The sequence below is a fragment of the Ascaphus truei genome, chromosome 11 (assembly GCF_040206685.1).
Source record: "Ascaphus truei isolate aAscTru1 chromosome 11, aAscTru1.hap1, whole genome shotgun sequence".
NCBI classification, from domain to species: domain Eukaryota; kingdom Metazoa; phylum Chordata; class Amphibia; order Anura; family Ascaphidae; genus Ascaphus; species Ascaphus truei.
In genome coordinates, this window is record NC_134493.1 from 27,514,851 (window position 1) to 27,534,699 (window position 19,849).

The 19,849-nt window shown below is 45.6% G+C and overlaps 1 protein-coding gene and 1 long non-coding RNA gene across 3 annotated transcripts in view; one reads left to right on the top strand and one right to left on the bottom strand.

Moving 5' to 3' along the window:
* LOC142463099 (phospholipase A2-like) overlaps positions 1–11,750 on the top strand; it is a 46,935-nt gene extending 35,185 nt beyond the window's left edge. For both annotated transcript variants that reach the window (XM_075565395.1, XM_075565394.1), the window contains exons 3-4: positions 1,735–1,841; positions 9,588–11,750. In XM_075565395.1, the coding sequence (XP_075421510.1) occupies positions 1,735–1,841; positions 9,588–9,742 (262 nt within the window). In that variant the 3' untranslated portion in view covers positions 9,743–11,750. The remainder of the gene's footprint in view (positions 1–1,734; positions 1,842–9,587) is intronic.
* The window catches only part of LOC142463102 (uncharacterized), an 84,948-nt gene that overhangs the window by 62,411 nt on the left and 2,688 nt on the right, over positions 1–19,849 (bottom strand). The window lies entirely within an intron of this gene.

Here is a 19,849-nt window from a genome sequence, read left to right on the forward strand (position 1 = left end):
GGTTTTTGACGAAAATCCCCATTGAAGTTAATGTGGATTTCTGACTGAAAAACGGCCAGAGCGTTCTCTTTGGATAATATATAATTAACCCCTTAGTAACTTTGACTCTTTGTTTTATTGCGTGATACATAGAGCCAAATGAATCTAAGTGTGATAAAAGCAGTGCAAAATCCTCTGTAGCAATACAAATCGCAAGTTTATTCAATAAGAATTACCTACGCAGAATGATTGCACTAAAACTCCTTTGCAGTTTTCGGAACAGAAATGGTCTCTTTCCTCTCGTTTCCCTAATAATAATAGCCGAGTAGAACAGTTTCACCCATTCTAACAATCACTGGCAAACCTCTTCTTTAGGCCCTCTTTATACAGCTTCCCATAACTCAGGGGCGCGCAAAGTTTTGGCCCTGTGCCCCAGTGCTCACACCCCTCTTACCTGGTATCCAGCGTCAAATGACGCTGCGGGGTTATGTGACGTGATGTCACATATTACCCCGCGGTGTTATTTGACATCACGTCCCCATGGCAACGCGGCGTCAAATGATGCTGCATTGCCATGGCGACGTGTCGCCCAAGCCGTCAGAGAGCGGGTAAGTGAGTAAGGCCTCGGCCATGTTCCTTGCTTGCTGTCAGAAGCGCGCTGACGCGCGTGCCTCTCAACACTGAGCCCCTACAGCCGCAATTAGAGCAGCTTTAGTAGGGGCTCACCTGTGCTTCCGCACGCTTGCGGAAGCGCAGGTCTTAGGGAATTTAAAATTCCCCCGCTTGCCGGCGCGACAGGTCGGTCACGTGATCGGTTCGCCCAATGAGGGCGAACCAGCTCCGTGACGTCACTGGCCCGCCCCCGGCCAGTGACGCGGCCATCCCCGGCCCGCCCCCTGACGACCCGCTTTCCCTGCGCCTCAGCGAGCAAGCAGGGAGCATGGCCGAGGTCTAATACAGAAGCCTGGCGCGCTCCCAGGCATTTAATTAAAATGCTTTGGGAAATAGCGCGTGAGCTCTGCAACCACTTTGCCACCCCCAAATATTCTCACGCCCCCCAGTTTGCGCACCCCGGCCGTAACCGACTCTTCGAACTCACTAGCCGGATAGGTGAAAATTATTTGTGAAATTCCGCTTGTCAATTCCCGTCTTGCACTTTATGCTGCAGTATGTGAATCTGATCAGACCCAATTAAATCCATACCTAAATAACAATTATCTCACACTTTGGATGTGCGAGTTCCCTTGAATTAATATGGCAAGTAGAGATGGAGGGGGAGACAAGACCCCTCTCTCTGTCCCTTCTACTCCACCTGGGGGGTCGCGGCTTTAAATGGAGGAAATCCTGAACTCGAGTATGGAGTGAAAACAGGTTTCTGCTTTCTTGGTTGTGCCTAGGCACAGAGATCTGATACATATCAATACCTGTCATTAATATTTATTAAATAAGATGACCCCAGTGGAATTTTATGTAAACCTTAATTTTCAATTGATAAAGACTATATATTAATTAAACAATATTTCACTGTTTTATGATATCTGATTATTTCTTTCTTAATATTATATATTTATATATATTTATTTTTATTTTTTCACTGGTAATTCTGCCATTTACAGCTTAAAGTCCATTCTTGCACTTTTTACACGTACACCACATAGTTACCCTTGGAGGGTTGTTATGACGCACATTTGGTTAGGAGTGTGGCTCAGTAACACCTTGCTCACTGTTCCTTTGCTTTTCTTCTTTTGCGACGAGGTGTTGCCACGAACACGATTGTTGCTATGAGCAAGCAGAGATTTTCGGTTGTCATCCCAAGACGGACAGCTACCGCTGGGCGTGTGAAGACAAGGTTGTGAAGTGCGGTAAGTGAATAGTTCTACTCTCTTTAACCCCTTCTGTGCCAGAAAGGTCTGTGCCACAAATAAATCCTATTCAGTAAGAAACTCTGACTACGGCGTGAAGCAGCGATCTGATTTTTGCAAACCGAGCAGGTCCTCCGTAGCTAAGCTGTACTACTTATAGTTTCGCCCATCCTCCGGATCCCGAGATGCTCGGCGGTTTTAAAACTCCCTCCAGGGGAAGCCAAATGGCACGAAATATTACAGGTCCAACAGGCCAATAGGAAGCTGTGACATCATTTTGTTTTGGTGGCTTCCTATTGGACGACCATTGGAATCTCCAGCAAGATCACCGATAATTTCCCTGGTGTGTAAGGAACCGGGGCTGAATATAACGAGGTGCCGGAGGACCTCCTGGTTTGAATCCTTTGGCCTAAATGCACTAAACAGCGTTAAACTACCTAACTTGGCGTCACTGTTAGTGCTGTGTCCACAAATGACAGTAACGTAACATTACATTTTCTCCCCTAAAGAGCAAAGTGATAATGACAAATGATAAGGTCACTGAAGGAGGCCCCCAAAAGTAACATTTTATAGGGGGCGTTCTCATTTCCTGAAGTGCTAAAGTTACACACACGTTATTACACACAAACATGCTGACGTATGGCTGCGCAAGACGATAACATTATGCATAATCAGTGGCGCTAATCTATGACGTCGTTATAACATGTTAAGAACAGTTGTTTGCGACTCCGTAGCGCCGAACTATAAATCAGGCTTTACTTTCTAGAAACGAAACAATAGCGATAGCGCGGCGTCATCTTCTTCCCAGCGCTATTTGTGCGACTACGTCTAAACTCAAAATCAGGTCCCTGGTCTTAAAATCTTTCCCTGAATCCCCCACTTGATACAAAGTTGAAATGAAGACAGCGTGATAAAGAAAGGGGTCACTGGGTTAGTTGTTCACAAACCACGAGATGCGCGTTTGTCTTTCTGAACACGTTCTTATCCACCTATATTCCACGTGTATCATTTGGGATTGTAGTGAACGATGGTGATTTCCATCCACAGCGGTTTACACCCAGCTCCAGCTGGTGGTGGCCTAAGGTTTTGTGTAGGACAAAAGTTAAGGTGTTGGCCCAGCATTAATAAAATACAAATAGTCAATCAACTAAAAAGTCCAGAATCGTGTTATTCTATAAATCTGATATCCATAATGAAGACAACTTGACTTATCGCTACAAAAGTTGAGACTTTAGGTGCATTAGGTTGTCTATGGGACATGAGTCCCATGAAGTTCTCACAGTTGGATATTCATAGAAATAATAATTGCCTGTTTTTGTTGTTTGTTTTTTCAATCTTCAAAATGTAAAGGTGCAATCTCATAATTGGCCAGTTGAATTTCTTAGGGAAGTGTTTGTCAATCTCGTGTTTTCTTTCCCCTTATCCCACCCTGTCCTTATCAGAGGACCAATAAACATGTGGGGCTGAGCAAGCACTTGCTGATCATACAGTGACATCACACAGGAGGGAGCTGCCAGAGGAAATCACACAGTGACATCACACAGGAGGGAGCTGCCAGAGGAAATCACACAGTGACATCACACAGGAGGGAGCTGCCAGAGGAAATCACACAGTGACATCACACAGGAGGGAGCTCCCAGAGGAAATAACACAGTGACATCACACAGGAGGGAGCTGCCAGAGGAAATCACACTGTGACATCACACAGGAGGGAGCTGCCAGAGGAAATCACACAGTGACATCACACAGGAGGGAGCTGCCAGAGGAAATCACCCAGTGACATCACACAGGAGGGAGCTGCCAGAGGAAATCACACAGTGACATCACACAGGAGGGAGCTGCCAGAGGAAATCACACTGTGACATCACACAGGAGGGAGCTGCCAGAGAAAATCACACAGTGACATCACACAGGAGGGAGCTGCCAGAGGAAATCACACAGTGACATCACACAGGAGGGAGCTCCCAGAGGAAATCACACAGTGACATCACACAGGAGGGAGCTGCCAGAGGAAATCACACAGTGACATCACACAGGAGGGAGCTGCCAGAGGAAATCACACAGTGACATCACACAGGAGGGAGCTGCCAGAGGAAATCACACCCCTCCCAAGTGTAACTTTAAACAATACATTACAAATACTTATAGGTGTCAGAATTGGGGGTGGGAAACGTATCAATTACCCAGAGGAGACCCCTTAATCATGTCCCTGGAAAGTTTACTAGTGGCCCTAGGAGGGATTGCATCTTTAAGCACTTTCGTTTGTTATTATTATAATTTATTTACAGTATAAAGTGCCAACAATATTCTGCAGCACAATGAAATATAACATCAAAATGACATAAAGAAAACACTTTCAAGGAATCCACTAATCATATAAATCTCCAATTCAGGATCTTGAGTGGGGGTCGGCTATTATACTTGGATAATAAATGAGAGGTGCGCACGGTGCTTCTATCAGCTGTTTACACATGGAGACATATTTTAGAGAATTTGGGGACCCCATGTGACACATGCAGATGAGCTCACGTATTTTTTGTCTTTACTGTACATAGTTTGCTGTGTGTTTCTCTCTCTCACTTATGGTCCCTGGCACTGTTGGGCAGGGGACGGTTAGCAGACCCTCAGTTCCTGCGTGCCCTGGCAGCGGAGGGGACTACGTACCCAGGACTGAGAAGGCCCGAGCCAGATGAACGATCATGGAAGTTGTGCTTGGCTTCCGGTATTGTCCGGGAGGGAACCCCGAGGCCGTGAGGCTCTCCTCATTTGTAACTGTTCAAAATACCCCAATGAAAAGAACATATAGCAAGCTGATCTGGTTTAAACACGATGAGAGTGTAAAAATAGCTGAAAGCATGAAGTTCATTGTAGACAGCAGGCTTAGCAATAGTGCCCAATGTCATGCAGTAGCTGCAAAGGCAAACAAGATCTTATCTCGCATCAAACGGGCAATGGATGGAAGGGAAGTAAACATAATTATGCCCCTTTACAAAGCATTAGTAAGACCACACCTTGAATATGGAGTACAATTTTGGGCATCAATACTAAGAAAAGACATTATGGAACTAGAGATAGTGCAGAGAAGAGCCACCAAATTAATAAAGGAGATGGACAATCTAACTTGTGAGGAGAGGCTAGCTATATTGGATTTATTTACATTACAAAAGAGGCGTCTAAGAGGGGATATGATAACTATATACAAATATATTCAGGGACAATACAAGGAGCTTTCAATAGAACTATTCATCCCACGGGCAGTACAAAGGACTCGGGGCCATCCCTTAAGGTTGGAGGAAAGGAAATTTCACCAGCAACAAAGGAAAGGGTTCTTTACAGTAAGGGCAGTTAAAATGTGGAATTCATTACCCATGGAGACTGTGATGGCAGATACAATAGATTTGTTCAAAATAAGGTTGGACATCTTTTTAGATGGGAAATGTATACAGGGATATACCAAATAAGTATACATGGGAAGGATGTTGATCCAGGGATTAATCCCATTGCCAATTCTTGGAGTCAGGAAGGAATTAATTTTTCCCCTTAATGGGGTTTTTTGTTTGTCTTCCTCTGGATAAATAAGTAAGTATAGATATAGGATAAAGTATCTGTTGTCTAAATTTTGCATAGGTTGAACTTGATGGACGGAAGTCATTCTTCAACCTCATCTACTATGTAACTATGTAACTATGTAACTGATATCAAATAAATCATTTTATTTAGCACCAGAAGTCACCCCAGAAACATACTGTTAAAAGGGACTTTTGTTGGACAAAAGAAACACGGTTGATAATGCGGATTATACATATATTTGCTCAGCAATGTCCACACGTATTTGTGCAGCTCATCCCCCGATCTGGCCCGTTGGAATCGGTACCCGGGTTTTATGGATGTCCATAAGTCAGAAGATGTTGTGTTTTTTATGCAATCCTTCATCAGCGGGATGCAATGGTGATTGACACTATGGGGATAATGCTATATAGTCCAAAGCAGCTGTTCGGGCCCTTTTGGGCCACAAATCAATAGGGATTTTCGGCTGAAAACAGATTTTGGAGCATATAGAATAAGGCTCTATGATACTGTATCATCTACCCCAGGAGTGGGCGACCCCGGCTCTGGAGAGTATATACGTCTCATTACTTCTGTACAGACTTAAGGGGGTTTCATTAAATAAATGAAAAACAAATTCACACATTTAAAAAATGGCAAAACGGTTTAAAGAAGTCTTTTTATTTTGTAAATGAAACACATGGCACATCTGCTTTGCAGCTGTTTATAGCGTGCACTTCCTCCGGGATAACTGGAAGTGGCATTTTCAGAGCACAGCTCAGGAAGCCGCATGCAGTAATTACATTGAATTTTGCGGCCAAACAGGTCGTTTTCTGCAATCGGTGGTTTCTCCGCGGTTCCCAAATTTCAATGTCCACGTCCGGCCAATGTTACTGGTTTATACGGTGAACTGAAAATAGGACGCGCTCTGGGGATTTATGGAAAGGCAATGTGGATCAAGTGTTAACCCGGTCAGTACCAGTACCCTAAGGCATACAGCACATACATTGGGTTGTAGGGCTTTCTAGCTGTGCTCTAGAAGAAAAGCAGTGGTTGTGGGTTCTAGTCCTGTTGGGTCTGACACTGTTTCAGTCATTAGGTTGGAGCCTTTGGCTTATTATTAACTCTATACAGTTGGTATGGAAATCCCTTTAGGAAGCGTGGGATGGGACTTATTTAAATATACTTTGCATAGTCATTAGCATATCTCCCAGGGTACCTTAGGTCTGCTCATTTTTCAGCACAGGCATGTCTCCCTAATTTATTTGGAGGGATGTTTGAGGGGATATAGAGATTATAGAGACACATGTTAAATTTGAAAGTCTCTCTCTCTGCAATGGATTTAAGGTTAGATTAGACCTATCTGACTTGTAGGTGACAGACTTGAAAAAAAATTATAACGTGGACTACCCATAACCGTCGCCGCACACACCTGCCCTAATATACACCATAGCACTAGCCATTTGTAAACATGCAGAATATAGGGCAAGAATCAGTATTGGTCTTATTAGATAGATACCAGAGCAACAAAAAGTACATCAGATGCACGAGATGCAATCCCTTCCGATGTGAGGGGAAAGCAGCTTTAGAATGTGTGAATTAAATAGATTTAAAGCAAAAGGCATCTTTTATTGGCCCACAGTAAAATGATGCATAGTTAATGCACGAGCTTTTGAGACACAGCTTTTTCCAGAGATAAGATGCCTCCTGCCCTCTTGACATCCCCTAATCCTGTGTACAACTCCGCTTTTCTCATTTACTGGTCGAAAAAGATCACCCCAAACTCATTTTATAATCTCATTCCAAGATGTTTATCGCGTGTATTCCCTTATTTTCAGTGTGTTCTCGCTTCCTCATTTAATACGTTACTTCTTTAAATTTTAGAAAAATAATGCTGCCGAAAGCACAGATCAGAAGGGACTTTTTAACCGACTAAAAAAAGCAATAAGCCGTGCCCTTCCTTTTTGTATAAAAAGTTATTAAATGGGGATAGCACTTCCTCATCCATGAGCCAATTGGTGCGTATTAGGTCTTTGCATACAAATTGTGTCTCACTTGTCAGGCTTGTTCTGTAGTAGGTGCGGGCGCGCGCGCCTGTGCGAACGCGCATGCACGTGACGCACACTTTTCGTGTGTACGTTCCATGCTGCCGGGAGCGACAGGTTTGCCGTGGTCTGTGTGTGTTTGTGTGAGTTATTAATTTATTATATATTTTTTAAATAAATAAAAAAAGACACATTGTGTAAGAATAAATTATTTATTAACATTGTACATACATTACAGCGGTGCAAGCAGTGCGAAAACGTACTTTTCGTAGTCTTCCCCTTCGGCCGGCTCCACGCTCACTGCCGTGCGCACGCTGCCCTAGGACGGCTGGCTATCCACAGCCAACTATAAGTGTCGCACGCACAGCTGAGCGCATGCGCCCACTATATTACGGGCCTAACGAGCAAGATAAAAACACCAGGCCTGACCTTTCTCTCCCTGCTCTTACTACCAGAAGACTTTCTGTGTTTGTTAGGTCAAGAGGCCACTGGGGATCTGTCCTAATTAACCTTACCAGTCTGTTCTGGGAATTTTAAACCATTGCGTTTCAGCATTGTTAGTCAGTGTGTCATGATTTAAATGTCCAAAATCCTTGACTGCTTGTTGTGACGGGAGCTTTGTGACAGGCTATTAATAATACAGCAAAATATATACTATATATATAACTGGGTTGAACTGGGACGAAACTTAGATATGATAAAATATAATTTATTCCTTGATAAAGGTAAACACAACAGATTATACAAATAACAGGCAAAATATAGACACTTACTTAAAGATTATGACAAGAAAGCCATCAGGATACAGGATGGGCCATCTCTTCCATATTTCAGTTGACATCAAAACAAGACAGGCAGGTCATGAATACCATACATGAAGACACAGGCATGAAGACTTTGCATGAAGACAATGAGTAAAGGGTGACTCTGGCTTATATACCATTTTAACCCTTCTCTTACATTCAAGATGCCGCGCTGTCTAGCAAACATCTCTTTGAAGCTTTTTGAAGCTGATTGTGGGCTTCCAGTGTTTAGTGTAAAATATCACACTTAAACTGGTCAGTTCCTGGTCCCTGGGCCCATCATAAACAATTAGGCAATTTAGCCTTTGATCACCAGGCTTTGTACATTCCAGCAGGATGTTCTTCCTGCTTATTACCATAACAGAACAGAACCGAAATTCCATATAAACTGTAAATAACTTTATAACTTCAGTTAAGTAGTACTTACTGGCACGCGAGTCATATTAATACATTCCGTCACGTCTGACGCTCCCAATGAGACTAAATATTACAGTGTAGTACTAAAATTAAGAGATATATTAATATCTGGCTCTTAGTATCTGTTAGATATCAAGTGTTTAGAATCATTAGTTGGGGCTTGGTCCCACGAATACACATATGTAATTTTTAGCACGTTCAGCCGAGGACATCTCATAATATTCTTATATTTAATAAGGTCACCCATTCTGATACCCCCTTTGTAACCGCACCCCTGGCCCCCATCAAAGAAATCCTTTGAAGCAGGGACCACTGGGTAGTGGACAGTTGTCACCTGGTTTTAGATTACACACTCAATGCCCCAGACCTCCTAAATCAGAGGCGTTTGTAAGTGTGAGTTATAACGCTCACAATCCACTCTAGCTTCCTGCAAACAGGTAGAGTGGCTGGGCCTTTGATCAGGGCTGTTTCCTAACCATTTGGTAGCTCTCCTGACCATTTGCATTTAGTAGGCAGGCATCTTTGAGGGTAATTTAAACAAAAGGGCTAGAATCACTGTTTTAACATTAACCCTTTCCCTCCCGCAGCAACCCTAGTGTATGTGTGGGTGCAAACACTAGGATAACACAATACAGTTGCACAGGGGAATAAGCATTTGGATATTGCAGTGAGGTAAAAACACATTACTGGACCTCAGTCCAGTTAACCCCTTGCTTCCCAGGTGAGGGTAGAGGGTGGCCAATTGGGGTGTAACCCCTTTAATCCCGGGCCAAATCCTCCCCCTCGTCACACTTGTACAATGTTCAGCCTTGGTAATAGCACACAGCTATGTTACATGAGAATCTGTTATAGTGCATGAAAGTTCTGCTTACGTGGCTCTACCAAGACGCAACTTTAATACTCTGATACTATTTTAAACCCTTTTTGCCTTTCAGATATATTAAATAACTGGTGCAAAAAGGAGTTGTGCCAATGCGACAAGGAAGCTGCAAAGTGCCTCGGGAAATCACCTTACAACGCCAGATATATTCTCTTCCCAAGTTTCTTGTGTTGGGGAACGCAGCCAAGCTGCAGAATGTACAAGAAATAACGCCGGGCTGAGGGATCGGGAGAAGACTGTTCTTGCGCGGATAGAAAAATGCTGGTCAAAGTGCAAGAAAATTGTGTATTTATTGATACTGCTCAAACCACAATTCCCTTATTGGTTATTGCCAATACAACCTGCAGTCTTCTCGCACAGCCTTAAACACGACTGCAAGATATTAAGGCAGCACCACATTCCCCATTTTCCCTCTCCCTTATTTGTATATGTAAAGCGTGTGACAATGTATCATTCTTACCTAAGCTGGAAATCGTTTGGTGACCCGTTATAAATGTGTAAAAAGCCTGATTGCGTGCCTAATATAATTGCTACTTCAGTCAGTGTAACGTAGCAGCTACAATGTATCCTTATATTACTAGAGTAACATTATCTATTGTTACCGTTTACAGCACAAACTGCTGGGAAATCTGGCAACAATTGATCACAAACAAGAAAGTGAAAACGGCGAAGAGCAGAAAATTCTCCTCAAAGAAATTCCCTTGTGCACACCACTTAAATATTAGCATTTAATGATATGAGGTAAAACATATAGCACCAAAACAAATAAAGAGATTAAAAAAACAACTGGGCATGTGGGTATGGTGGGGGTAGGGTACAGGGAGCATGATTCCTCAGTAGCGATAGGGTGAAGGTGGCTCGTGCTGCAAACACCATGGAAGGTATAGTCACTGTGGCTATCCTAGCACATAAGCTTGCTGCCAAGGGGTTAATGGCAGCTAGTAACTGCTGCCTGCAGTACGTGCTAGTCTGCTGTGCCTCTCACTGACATCCCCTAGAGAAGGCACATTAATCCTGGGGGAGAACAAGTCAGGGGAGGATAACACTGTGTGTGTAGCACAGCCGGCTCCATATAATCACTGAGGCTGCAGTACATGTATCTGCAGAAGGGAGATAACAGGCTTACGGTAAGTCCCCAGTAGCTGCTGCGGCGCGCACGAAGGCACAGCCCTCTAGGGGGCAGGCCCTAGGGCCATGCATGATTGCCTTGGCCAAAAGACAAGATCTTTGTCTTTTGGCGTGGCAGCAGAGAAGCGTTGGCCACATCACGGTGGCTGTTTAGCCAACGAGGGCGAAACAGCCCCGTGATGTCGTGCCCCCCCCAAGTCGCAACCTTTTCTTTCCCCCTGCAGCTCAAGCAGACTGCAGATCGCAGCTTGCACCCACGCATGCGCCGCCAGGCGCGCGCGCAGGAGCCGACACTGCGGCTGTAGCCTTAATAACACCTAGTAACTGCTGGCTGCTATCCGGTACTACTCTGCTATAAATCACTGGCTCTCTGATAATCCCAGCTAGCTCTCCCTATCACTCATTAATCACTGTAATACCCCAGCTTAAACTCACTAAGAACACACGAGCGTCCATAAAGTCACAGATAATGACGTACCCAAACAGGAAAGTGTTACAAAGATCTTGCACTACTGGCAGGTGGGTTAAAACTTGCTATAGAAATCAAAGGATGCTTTAAAACGCATTAAAAATGGCGTTAAGAGCTGAATAATAAAAAAAATGTAAATCCTGTAAGTATCCAATACTACAGAACAGATTTATTTTACAAACAAACATAAGATTTCCCGTTTTGCTGCTTTGAAGGCATAGAATGACTCCCATTTCATGTTTGCAAGTACTGTAACAATTCCTTACCATGTTTAAGGATTTCATATTAACATATTTTTGTTTATTATACTCCCATTCTGCCCCTAAACAGGCAATGTGTAACCTCTGGTTATCCCAGTTTGCTGACAGAGACATGGCAGAGCTATATATTGCTGATCTCTCTGGCAGCTAAGTGGTTAAATAACGATCTACATGTTTTCCTACTACTGACATGATGATTACATTACATGTATGCTGCTGTGTTTCCGATAGATGAGGCTTGTCCTGGTTTCTTTGCTTACTGTAATATGTTTCCTCTTCCTGTATATGATTGTGCAGAACTGCAGTGGTTAGAATTGGCATTCAGTTCCTAATGAGAATAATAAAAACCGGGTGAAACATCGAGAGCGCGTTCTTATTTCCCAGGATTTCCCTGCATTTTTTTTTTGTTTCAATTTTTTTTATTAGACAGTTATGACATTACAGGGTATAGATAATACAAACAGTAAGCCCGTCTAATACACATTTTTTTTTTTTTTCCTTAACTGGGAAGAGAAGAGGAAAGGCTCAGCGTCTCCCTGACCATATGTGGTCCAACGGGGCGGCGCGAGCATGGAAACAGAGAGGGGATAGAGAAGAGAGGGGGGGTGGGGGGGGGGGGGGGGAGGGTGTAATGGGGAAAGGTCTTATTCCCTAGCTTCTTGGCAGTTCTGGTTTGGATCTTGGTGTCCATTGGGTCCCTGATCTGTTAAGGGGTGTTTCGTCTTAGGAGCGCCATGTGGGTGTACCATGGATCCCAAATATTAGTGAATGAGGTAGAGGACCTTTTAAGGAAAGCCGACAATTTCTCCATGTCCATTACTTCTTGCACCCTTTTTATTATTGTTTGTTTGGAGGGGGGAGACACTTTCTTCCAGGCGGCAGCCACCGCACATCTGGCCGCCGTAAGAATAAAGGAGACTAATTTTCCTGTTGGCCGGTCCAGATAGTCTAGTGGCCTGGCCAGCAGGTAGGTCAGCGGTTCAATGGGTATTGTGAGGTCTGTGACCTCCTCTATTAATTTTTGTGTCGTTTCCCAGTATTTTTGAATTTCCGGACATGTCCACCAAATGTGGGCCATGTCCCCCTTTTGACCGCAGCCTCTCCAGCATAGATCGGATGCCAGGGGGTAGATTTGATTTAGTCTGGCTGGGGTAAGATACCAGCGGAACATTATTTTGTAAATATTTTCTCTGATTGTGGTACATATAGAAGTTCCTGAGGCATTTTCCCAAATACTTTCCCAGTCCTCTCGGTCTATAACTATGTCCAATTCTGCTGCCCAATGCAGCATATAGTCATGTGTGGGGGCTTCTGTGCCCCTCTCTAGCTCCGCGCATATTTGTGTTATTAGACCTTTCTGGTGAGCTGTTTCTCTGCAGAGCCGCTCGAAACCTGTGAGAGGGGGAAATTTCAATGTTGGGGATATTGTTTGGATAAAGTGTCGAATTTGTAAATACTTGAACACGTTCAGTCCTATTATTCCATATTTGGCTTGTATGTTTTGATAGCTCAGGAACTCCCCGAAGCTCAAGAGGTCGGCAATCACCTTGATGTTTTTGGTTTGAAATTGGTCAAATTGTCTGGGCTCACAGCCAGGTGGGAATTTCGGATTTTTGTGAATCGGTATAAGTTGAGATTGTGGTGTTGTGAGCTTGTACTTGAGTTTGCTTTTCGTCCAGGTCTCCCATGTGTGTCTCATTGGGCCTAGTTTAAATTTGCTATTCTGCATGTCCTCCTTGCTCAGGGACCAAAGGCAAGCCGGCAGTGAAGGCGTTCCGGCATATTGTGTTTCAATATCCAGCCAACAATATTGGTTTGGGTTTGCGTTCCAGACTACTACCTGTCGCAGTTGGGCGGCTAGGTAGTATTTTGTGATGTCTGGGACTCCCAGTCCTCCTCTCCCCCTTGAGGCCAAGGGAACTGTTCTAGGGACTCTAGGTTTTTTACCTTGCCAAATAAAGTGGAAGATTAGTTTTTGGATATTTTTTAATTCCGAGCCAGGGATGTGGACCGGGAGAGTCTGGAAGTAGTATAGTAATCTAGGGAGTATGTTCATTTTAACCGAGACCATTCTCCCGATCCATGATATTTGATAACCTCCCCATTTTTCTAAATCTTGTTTGATTTTATGGAATAAGGTCGGATAGTTATGTTGGTATAGGGATTGGTAGTTCCTCGATATCTTAACCCCCAAGTATTTGATACAGGAGGAGCTCCAACGGTAATTGAAGTTTAGTTTGAGGAGTTTCACCTCTGGCTCTGGCAGACTTAGATTTAGGGCTTCTGACTTATCATTGTTTATTTTGTATCCTGAGATTTTTCCAAAATCCCGGAGTTCTTTTTGAAGGTTGGGTAGGGAGATTTGGGGTTTGGAAAGGGTTAGTATGACATCATCCGCGAATAGGGAGATTTTATGCTGCCTGTTTCCAATTTCTATTCCTTGGATGTCCGTATTGAGTCGTATTGCTGATGCTAGTGGTTCTATCGTTAGCGCAAAGAGGAGAGGAGATAGGGGGCATCCCTGTCGAGTCCCATTTGTTATCTCGAATCTGTGGTTATTGCCCCCTGGTAGTTTCACTGTGGCTGACGGGTTTTGATATAATCTACGGACCCCCTCTAAGTATGCGTCTTTAAAGCCAAATTTGCGCATAGTCTGGTCCAAAAATTGCCAGTTTATTCTATCGAACGCCTTCTCTGCGTCCAGGCTTAACAGAAGTGCTTTGGTGCCTGTGAGGTGGACATGGTCAATGATATTAATTATTTTTCGGGTATTGTCTGAGGCTTGTCTCCCTGCGACAAATCCTACTTGGTCGATATTAATTAACCTCGGTAATATTGGGTTTAGCCTATTTGCCAAAATTTTGCTATATAGTTTGAGATCACTATTGAGGAGGGAGATTGGACGGTAGCTTCCACATTGCATCGGGTCTCTGCCATCCTTATGTATTATAGCCAAATTGGCTAGAGACATTGTTGGGGGGATTTGATTCCCTTCCATAAAATAATTGAATATTTTTAGTAGATGCGTGGATAGGGTTGGCAAGAACCTTTTATAGTAAATATTTGTGAAACCGTCAGGGCCAGGAGACTTAGTAAGCTTTAGTGATTTGACCGCCTCTTCCAGTTCCTCTTTTGATATCTCAGCATTGAGGACTGTGTTTTCCTCCTCCGTCAGTGAGGGGAGTTGGCATTTATTTAAATATTGAGTTATAGATTCTGACGCTATCGGTACAGGTCGGCCGTTTTTAGCTCTTAAGTTGTATAGTTCTGTGTAATATCTTGTGAATTCCGCTGCAATCTTGCTTTCACTATATTGAATCTCACCAGACCTACTCTTGATCGCCGTTATTTGGGATCTTTTTTGTATCCCTCTTAATTTACTAGCTAAGAGTCTGTCAGCTTTGTTGCCTTTGTCATAGTATAGTTGTTTGGTCCATTTGAGGGCCTTTTCAACGTCCTCCAGCTGGGTTTGTCTAAGCTTTGTTCTAGCATCTATTAATGACTTGTATATTTTTTTTGAGGGATGTGCTTTATGAGCTAGCTCTATTGCTTTTATGTTTTCTGTGAGTTCTTTGATTAGCGCTTGGCGGGCTTTTTTCCTGTGGGATGCGATGGAAATAAATTTCCCTCTGATAGTTGCCTTATGGGCTTCCCATAGGATTGCTGGAGAGGAGACTGTTCCCATATTGAGGGAGAAATAGTCCTTAAGTGAGGATCTGACTTCTCTCTCGATCTCTGGGTGATTTAGTAGTGAGTCGTTCAGTCTCCAGGTGTACGTTGTTGTTTTTTCAAAGGGGACTGACAGAGTCAAGGTGACCGGGGCATGGTCTGACCATGTGATTGAGCCAATGTCTGATTCTATGGCTGCCGCCATCACATTTTTGGTGGTCAAGATGTGGTCTATTCGAGAGTAAGTCTGGTGAGGTGCTGAGTAGAATGTGTAGTCTCTCTGGCCCTGATGTTGGGTTCTCCAGACATCCACCAGTGAGAATTCGCTCATGATTTCCCTGAACCTTTTCCCCTTGATCTGGGAGTGGGTTTTGCGGGGGGGGCCCATGTTGGTTGATCTGTCCTCGGTAGGGTTTAAGACCATATTGAAGTCTCCTCCCACTATCATCGATGACAGATATCCCGGGTCAACACCCTCGAGAACAGCTTGTAAAAACTCTGTTTGGTTCTCGTTTGGGGCGTATACATTGATCAGGACGATTGCCGAGCCCGCTAGGGAGCCATATACCATTAGGAATCTACCCTCTGGGTCCATTGTTGTTCTGACATGATTAAATGGGGTGCCTTGTCTGATAAGGATAGCCACACCCCTCTTCTTACTACTAAATGATGCAAAAAAGCAGGTCGGGAATATTTTTTTGAATAAATTTGGGGGGTCCTGTGATGTGAAGTGGGTCTCCTGTAGGAATATGATGTCTCCCCCTGTTTTTTTCATATCGTTGAGTGCAAGTCTCCGTTTTCTATTATTTTGGAGCCCCTTAACATTCAGTGAGCAGATTTTTATTGGGGCTGTGGATGTCATTGTGATTTTGTTGTGGCTTGAGGACTCGGGATCTCCCCCTTCCCACCGGAGGGGATCTTGCTTTTATGTCCTAGGTATGTATTACTTCGGAAGCTGCTTTGTTTATGGGGTAGGGATGTATCTTGTTTATATTTTCTTTGGTAATTGTTTGTGTGGTGCCAAGGAAGGGGGGGGGGGGGAATGAGGGGGAGGGAGGGTGGTTAAAGATCCGCTGGGACAGAGTCAGCGGATAGAGAGCAGATAGGATTAGGGCCTTTTCAGGTCCTAATATTGTGTTGCCAGACCTAGTGAAGGCCGGCATTTGGGCAGATGTGCCCATCTAGGGAGGTTCCGGCACCAGTGACCGGCGTGCAACCGAGGGGTCCAGACCCTAGGTTGCTAGTGTGTTGCGCTTTCCCTTTTTCTGGCGTCATGTTTCGGTTTTAGGCTGCGTCGTGTTTTACTTGTATGGGGGAGGGGGGTGGGTAGTGAAAGGGAAAGAAAAAAAAAACAAAAAAAAAGGGGGGGGGGGGGGGGGTGAGCACCCAAAGAGACGTTCAGGTTGTGAGTGTTGAAGTCGCTGACGCTGGTTGTATGGCTCGGGTTATTTTACCATTTTGGTGAGGTATATAAGGGTGCGTATTTCTCTGTTGGTTACTTAGGGCCGGTTGGCAGCGTTCTACTGGGGCGGTGGGGGGCGGGGAGCACAGGGGCGGGTGGTGAGGGTAGGACGGGGGGGGGGAGTTGAGGGTGGGGGGCGTCCTAATTTTCTTTCTTCTCTATATTGGTAGTTATGGGCTAGGTCTGCCTTTTATTGGATCTGTATGTGCTGTGTGTAGTTTCCTAAGCACAGCCCATACTAGTTCACAGTCAGTTTTCTGGTTTAACATATACAGACGGATGTGCCTGGTAGGTAACATAGTAAACCTGCGTTGATCTACATCTCGTTATTGTCATGACATACAATACATTTGGTCTGCTTGTTTAAACATTGCGATATAACCCTGGTATATAATGTTTCACATCTACCTTACCATAGATAATAATATGGGTCTGACACGGAATACAACTTCGTCGCGCGAGCGTCTCCTGATCTTTGATCCTGAGGTATGTTATAGCGAGCCTGGGTTAACCTATTTTATTGGGTCTGTATGCATTGTGGGTAGTATCATATACGTTGTCTATTATTAGTACACAATCAGCTTTCTGGTTGACATATACAGAGAAATGTTCCTGTTAGGTTACATAGTAAGCCTGCCCTAACCTACACATCGTTATTGTCATGGCATGTAATATATCGGCGCTGTTTCTACATAGTTACGTGATCCTGGCATTTAATATATCCAATCTACCTTGACATACACAACAGTACAGGTCTGACAAGGGACATATCACAATCGCGCTGATACCCCCTGCGCTACGATGCCAAGGTGTACCATTGCAAGCCTGGATTTACCTATACTGTGATGTGGTCCAGGCATGCAGCATGGTAGACCTGCCTCGCCATGCGCAATAGGTAACCTGTCAAAGGCTTACAACGACCCATACAGCAGTATCTGTATGAGAACCTGATAATTGCGCCCTGGCATATACATCTGAGTACTCTTGTCTAGTATCCTGGCACATTTACAGTACATTCTTGGGCAGCAGCCTATTTCGGCTACAGCATGAGGGAGGGGGGGGGGGAGAGAGGATGGGGAGGGAAGGGAATGTGGGGGGGGGAAAGGTGGGGGGGGAAAGTGGGGAGGGGGGGGAAAGTGGGGAGGGGGGGGGGAAGGTGGGGGGGAGGGGAGGTGGGGGGGGAGGGATTGGGGAGGGACTCCTATTCTTAGATTTTGCTATCGGCTTGGAACATTGAGCATATACTCCCCTAGGAATCTCTTTGTTCTTTTTAGTCAAAATTATTTTAAAGTTTTATGTCTGCAGCCCATGGTTTGAATGGGTCGCAGACCAAGGTATCTTTGTATTGTCCAAGTTCTTTTCATGTCGATATGGGTCTCTTGGGGCCCTTGGGGGGGGGGGGGGTGGGTCGGGTGTCAAGGCATGGGGAGGCCTTCTATGGCCGGGGGGGGGGGGATGGGGGGGGGGGCAGGCCCGTGTTCTCCTGATAGTGGCGTGACTCTCTGATCGCCGCAGTGTTATACAGGCAGTAGTACTCACGGTTACCGTTGGGGTCACGGTGGGGTGATAGGGGGAAGACAAAAAAAGCGGAGGGGGTGATCCGACCGGATGTCCTGGGTTCCCGTCTGAGTGCTCGCTTCCTCCGCTCCCGTGAGGGCCGGTCGGTTGTCGGGGCCTCCAGGAGGGGAGGGGCAAAAGGATCCTGTGTTCCCCTCGCGACAGCGGGTCTTGGCTCCACACTGTCTCAGCTAAGTTTCAGCGTCGGGGCTGTCGGTGTGCACGGCCGTCCTCATTGCTGCGGCCGTTCCGGTGTGCTGTAAGAGGCTTTGTCGCCTCCAGGTACTCGTCACGTTCACTCTCTGGTCGGCTGCCTGCTGCGTCTCGATGTCATCCGCTCCGCTGGTATCGGCAGCCGTCTTTGATGCGGAGGATCAGGTTTGCAGACGGGTCTGTGGGTTCCTTGGGGGGTGAAGGGGGGGGTAGGGGGAAGAGGTAGGGGGGTGGCGGGCGGGGGGGGGGGGGGGGAAGGTGTGGGTGGGGAGGGGAGAGAGGGGAGAGGGGGGGGGGAGAGAGGGGAGGGGGGGGGGGGAGAGAGGGGAGGGGGGGGGAGAGAGGGGAGGGGGGGGGGAGAGAGGGTTTCTGATGTGTTTGAGTGTTTAGCTAATTTCTGGTAGACGCTTTGTGATGGCCTTGTTTGGTGGGTTTTCAGGGTCTTCACTTGACTCTGCCTTGTCTTTGTCCTGCCAGCCTTTCGGATGTTCTTGCTGGCGGGTCTTGTATGTCCGGTTCTTGGACTCTGGAGGGGTTCTTATCCCATTCTGCTGGCGGGTTCAGTCCAACCGTTTTGGCAAAGCGCGCCATATCCTCTGGGTGTCTGATGGTATGGTATTTCCCGTTTTTCTGCACCAGCAGTTTAAACGGGAAGCCCCAGTTATATTTGATTTCTTTTTCACGCAGGAGTTTGGTTAGAGGTTGCATCTCCTTTCTCCTGAGCACCGTGCGTTTAGACAGGTCGTTATATATTTGAAGATGGTCGCCTTTGTGGGTGATAGGTTCTTGCGCGCGGCATGCTGCCATGATTTGCTCTTTTATTGTATAATGGTGGATTCTTGCAATCACGTCTCTCGCTCTGTTGGGGTCATCTGATCTTGGTCCCAGGGCTCGATGTGCTCTGTCCATTTCACACTCACTTGGAGTAAGGTCAGGGCAGACGGATTGGAAGAGGGCCAAGATGTAAGGTTTAATCTGGGCTGGGGGGACCGATTCTGGGATCCCTCTGATCCTGATGTTTTGTCTTCGATCTCGGTTTTCCTGATCCTCTATCTGGTCTTTAAGATTACTCACTTCGGCCCCCAGTCGGTAGATTTCGTTCGCGGCGTCTTCTTGGGCCTGTGTTGCGTCAGCCATTTTTATTTCCAGCTCCGCGGTGCGCTCTGAGAGGCCCGAGATCTCCTGTTTCAGCTCAGAGACCGCAGCTTTAAGGTCCGCTTTGAGTGAGGTATGTAGCTTGTTCAGCATTGATGTTATTAGCTCTTGCATGTAATCCCGCGTTAGAGCTTCGTCTTGCGGTGGTGGTGTGTCGGTGCGGTCACGCTCCATTGCCGCTTGCTTGGCCCCGCGTGGTGTGGGGCCGCCGCCATCTTGGCTTCTTGTGGCAGCCTCCGAGCTCCTCTGAGAAGGGGAGAGAAAACGGGCAATTCCTGGGCCCGATTGGGCTTTTTGTTTGCCTGCCATTGCCTTCTCGAGGGCTTCCTCTAGGTTTTGAGCTGTTTTGTGGTGATTTTTTTGGGGTGGGAAAGCGCTGCTTTTGTAGTTTTATGCTTGGGTCT